Genomic DNA, 5,298 nt, shown 5'->3' with positions numbered 1-5,298 from the left:
CTTGTAATATGGCTTGTCTGAACTGAGATGCACTATGAGTATATAGACTGGAGTTTGAAGACTTAGCATGAAATGAGGAATCTAACATACTTCATTTTTAATTTTTATATTAATTACATGCTGAAATAACATTTTAGATACATTGGGTAAAAATAATACTTCATTAAATTTCACTATTTTGTTTTTAATGTGCAAAATTCAAAATTTAAAATTACATGTCATATTTGATTTCTATGGAAGAGAGGTAGTCTAAATAGTTCTCTAATGTCTGTATTGTGTGTGTGTAGAGATGTGTGCCTTCAACTAAATCATAAGCTCTTTGAGGGTAAGAACTATGTTATATACTTTTTTATATGCCCTATTATATTCAGTAGAATCCAGAGTAGTAGAAAATTCCTCAGGAATTTGAAGACTTTCTTGCTCATTCTAGCATTTTATGCCAAACAATCGGCAATGGCTGTGCCTGGGGACCCACTAGAATGTGGGGAGGGGGGTAAGGTAGGTCTGAGGGGAGTCTCAATGTAAACCAACCAGGACATGAAGGAACTCTATGGGCTCCTGTGGTCAAGCAAAGTTTCCCTAATGAGACAGCTGTCCAGGTACTCATTGTCCACAGACTCTGGAGCTGTCTGCCAGTTCTGCTAATCATTCACCACCTTTGGCTTCCTTCTCGGCTAGTCGTGGGCAGGGTCTGGTTTGGGACAGGTGATTCCTATCTTCAAAGTCTGAGATCAGGATGTCCATGTTTTAATGAACAAAATATAGTGCTGGTGCCTGGCCAAGGTGGGGGGGGGGGGCCTGAGCATTCCAGATGGGACCTTAACGGGGGCTACTTGTCCTCATATGTGCCACTTTCAACCTCGCATTGCTGATGGGTCAGTGCTGTTAATCTCCCTTCTCCTCTGACCACTGGCACCTGGCTCACGGCTGCCAGAAACAACTGGGAAGATGAGTGTGGGAGCTGGCCTGAACTCTGCTGCCCTACTTCATTTGGAATACAGCCTTGAAGTATGAGAAGCAACATTAAAAGTGACTGAATGCAGTTCCCTGGGGCCTGTGGACCATGCACACCCCAGCCAGTCCTCCTATTACTTAGGGGAGTGATGAACCCTGTGTTTCTCCCCAGAGCAAATCCAAAAACCAAAGAGAATCCCTGTGGTCCTCTCCTCCCTTACTCACCTCAGAGAGGTGTGTCATGCACCTTTTCCCTTAGAATCTCCTCCCTCTGAGCATTGAGCTCTACCATTCTCTCCAAGCGTTTTGTTAATTCACCAAAAGAGAGAAAGAAACAGGAGATAAACAGGCTCACTCTGTGTGACGACAACAGGCATGCTCTTTTATTTCCACATCAGTAGAAAGCTCAGTTCAAAATTCAATTTTTTTTTCACATAAGAGGTATGACATACAGCAAATGAAGAGAGAACTGGAATTAGAACCCAGATTTATGACTTCCAGTCGATGCATTTTCCACTTCCTTAGGCTTCCTTCTTAAAACTGCATTTCTAAACCTCATTGGTGGCAATGGTCACTTCCAGATTATAGGATTAAAGATCATTTTTAAGGTTGTTCCTTTGCTTATATATTTACCTGATTTTTCTGACATGACCATACATGAATTGAAAAATATGCCTAAAAATAAATTTTAAAATAAGCAAATCCCTTAATAAAACAGAATTAAGCTTCATTTTTCCAACTTGCCTTTACACTCAAATCTTAGTCTTGCCAAATCTCTCAATAGTAAAAAGCAATCTGAATTATTGCCATCTTCAAGGGCACAGAGAGAGATTTAATTTTTCTGGAACTAAGTGCACTTGAGAAAGAGTAGGTATTTGGATGGGGGTGAGGGCTCAGAGGCAGTGCTATGACCTGGGTGTAAATTCACCTCCTCTCTTGGGATGAGCACTGGGTGTTGTATGGAAACCAATTTGACAATAAATTTCATATTTTGAAAAAATAAAAAAAAAATAAATAAATAAATTCACCTCCTCTCTTCTAGAGGTGCTGTCGGCATACAGGTGCTGCCTCTCTTCCCCACGACTATGCTTGTACTCTGAGGATTGATGGCAGAAGACTGTGATGTCAGCATGGTTCATGCTGAGTGATGGACTTCCTCCCCCCACTTAGCACAATTGCCACACTCCAAAAAATTCCTATTTCAATAAACTGCAATAAACCCAATTCCATGTGTGGACCTAGGGCATGCCTCACATTCCCTGTACCTTTCTCTCCACCATCCTCTCTGCCTTACACTCAGCTCCCTGTTACCCAGCTCCTATACTCTGTCTTGTGAGGTGCATTAGACACCAGTGGAGTAACAGATAAATGAAGCTGATGGGCTAATTTGCACTGAAATACAAACGACCAACACCAATTCACTGGAGTCACGCACTCATCAGTATCTGCATCTGAAGAATTACACCTTAATCCCTTGTATCAGTTAAGAATGAATCAAGGGAGCAAAGGGTATGAAATATGGTTTTCTTATGGATATTAGACCTTATACATTTGTAAAAGAAGTCTACAGAAGGCTGTGGCCTTTCTGCTGTGATGAGGCCTAAGGTCATTTCAGGTCAATATGGCAGCAGTCAGGAAAAGTATATTGCATGAAGTTAGGGAATATCAAGGACAAACCAAAACAGATGAGAACAAAATTGAGCCCATGTGTGCCTCTCACCACCCCATACTTCAACGGCAAGTGACCTGCAGAAGAAGCTGGTGCCCTTGACATGAAGACAAGCTGAGGGAGCTATAGGCCTGGCTGCTGCCCATGCCAAGGAGATGGGCATCAGTAACAGAACACATGAGCTACATGGCAGTGGCCCCTGGCACTCTATGCCTTCAGAGCATGTTTAGGTTGCAGCTTCACTTCCACCTTCTCATGTAAACCTCTCCTGTAGCCAAGCCATCCTGGAAATGTCTATAAAAAAGGAAATTCCGGAAGATATGGCTTAAGCATAGTTAGGATGACGCACTACGAAACCACCACAATCCCTGAAAATCAATACCAAAAGATAGCTTTTCAGATCCATTTATCAGCCAGTTGAGATGTTGAAGTAGGGGTGTGGGCATGAATGGAGATCTGAAGAGGAGGTGGTGGTGAAGGAAGTTTTCTTGGTGATCTTTAGAATGTGTCTATAAGAGAACAGAAAACCCAAGCAGACACTAGGTGTATATTATATGGTCACATATCCAAATGTTTATTATAAATACATGTGTCCAGAAAGGAAACCTTACAGTTGGACCGAAGTTACGTCTGAGAACAACTGAAGAATACTGTAGGGTTTGTGAGTGTCCAGGCTTCCTCAGGATACCAGAGCAACAACCCCTACCCCCATCCCATGCTCCTCTCCTTGTTTGAGTGCTGGGCAACACAAGGGGAGGGAAGCCATGGGAGAAAGGGACAGGTGTGAACAGAAGTACATCAAGGGCCATAGAGAGGAGTCTCTAAAATTACATTCACAAGTATTCTTCTTTGGCATAAGTCAGTTCTCAATGTTCCAGAATGGAATGGAACAATGAGGCTTTACTCCACCAAATATGTAGGCTTGTTTCAAGAAACATTTCCTCTGTGTGGGAGCAGTGGGTGGGGTGGGATGATAAAAGTTGGTGGAAGGCAATGCTTTCCAAAGCCCAGACCTTGAAGTAGCCCCAGAAGTTGTGGACTTGCCCAAAATTTGCTCTTCTCTCCTTCATTAGACAGATCTGTAGCTCAATGGGAACCTTTATTGGTCATGTGTACCCAGGGCTGTTTCTAATCTCATATGGACTGTGTCAGGCAATAGTAGTCTCCAAAGCTATGATATTCAAAGACTCTCTCCTGGATCCTTCATGCCATCCTAGGAATAAGACAAGATGGGCCCGGCTATGGAAAATATCTTATGGAGGTTTGCTGAAGATGTTGGCTGGCTCCATTTTGATAGCTTATGAGATCAGCTGCATTAAAGGAGGGTTTATACTAATGAACAGAGAACTTCCACCAAGATTTATGTACCCCAAAGAGTGGCAGCACCTCACTATGTTCATCCTCTTCACCCTCAATGGCTGTGTAGATGTCATGAGCAAGAACTTGCTACCTCAGAGGTGTGTGGTCCTAGAGAAAGGTACCCTGGTCCTGACCTTCTATGTGCTCCTGCTGCTGTTGATGTCACACGTCCAGGACTCAACCGGGATAGAGCTTCAGATTCATTATCTGCTCATCGTGGTGGTGTTCCTGTTGATGCTGGTGTTGACCATAGAGCTGTGGACTCCTGACACATTTCACCTCTTGCTGATTGAGACTTTTCTGTTTCTGACGATGGGCTCCTGGCTGATACAGGGGGGCTTTATTCTGTACAGACCAGTCACTGGCTACCCATGGCAGGATGATGACATCAGTGACATCATGTTTATCACCACCTTCTTCTGTTGGCATGTGATGATCAATGCTTTGTGTCTGCTGGGAATCTATGGAATCTCTTCCTTTTGGCATCATTGTTACCGTCCCAGCTTGAAGCTGATGGAATCCAAAGAAGCTCCACATCACAAGGGCACTATAGGACCCCTCTACAAATTGCTGCGGGAAGTGGAACAGTCAGAGAAAGATGACCAGGCTCCTCTCCTTTCAAAGAGCTCTCCCTGAGACAGGGCCTAGAATGCCTGGCACATTGTCCACTCATCTTTTCCCTTGTGTGTTCTCTCAGACACGTGCAATGTACTCTTTTCGGTCCCCAGTGAAGGTAATGGCCATGAAGGAGAGCAGTTGGTCTCCATCTGCTGGTACATCTCCTGCCCTTGATCTTCTAGTTGCTGAGGAGATGAGGCGAGAGGAACCTGAGAAAGAGATGCTGATGGGATTGGTGGGGTGGTAGAGAGAGCACCAGGGGAGTAGGAAAGTGTAAAAGCCATGGGGGGCAGAGGATGCGATAGAAGGGAGGCCTTCAAAGGGAGGAGAGCAGAGTCTAGCAGTCATGCCGTCACCAGCTACTTCTCTAGGCACAAGTGATTGCCTTTTACCTGAAAGTATAATGATTTGTCGCAATTCAAAACTGGAATCATTCAAGTCTTATCCTGATAAAAGTGAGTACTTCAGTTTGCTCACTAAAGTTGCACTGCCATGTGGAAGTAATATAAACAATTTATAATTAATTTATACGTGTTGAAATTATTATTTTTATACCCCCTCCCATTTTTAAGGATTGCTTTCATTTCAAATCCAAATTCATAAAGCGAGACTTTATTAATGCTTTAACATAGCAATATTTCAAATGTGCAAACTTCAAATATAGAATTCAAATGCTCAGTGCTTTTCCAACTTCATAT

The 5,298-nt window shown here is 43.2% G+C and overlaps 1 protein-coding gene across 1 annotated transcript; it reads left to right on the top strand.

The window, feature by feature from the left end:
• Positions 1–3,576: 3,576 nt before the first annotated feature.
• On the top strand, positions 3,577–4,904 carry TEDDM1 (transmembrane epididymal protein 1). The gene has a single exon (XM_086694329.1). It carries the CDS (start codon positions 3,713–3,715, stop codon positions 4,616–4,618), a length of 906 nt encoding a protein of 301 aa, XP_086550455.1. The 5' UTR covers positions 3,577–3,712; the 3' UTR covers positions 4,619–4,904.
• The last annotated feature ends 394 nt before the right edge of the window (positions 4,905–5,298 follow it).

The sequence above is a fragment of the Puma concolor genome, chromosome E4 (assembly GCF_028749965.1).
Source record: "Puma concolor isolate L17-30 chromosome E4, mPumCon1.1.hap2, whole genome shotgun sequence".
In the NCBI taxonomy this organism is placed as follows: Eukaryota; Metazoa; Chordata; class Mammalia; order Carnivora; family Felidae; genus Puma; species Puma concolor.
This window is presented reverse-complemented; position numbering and strand designations above follow the sequence as displayed.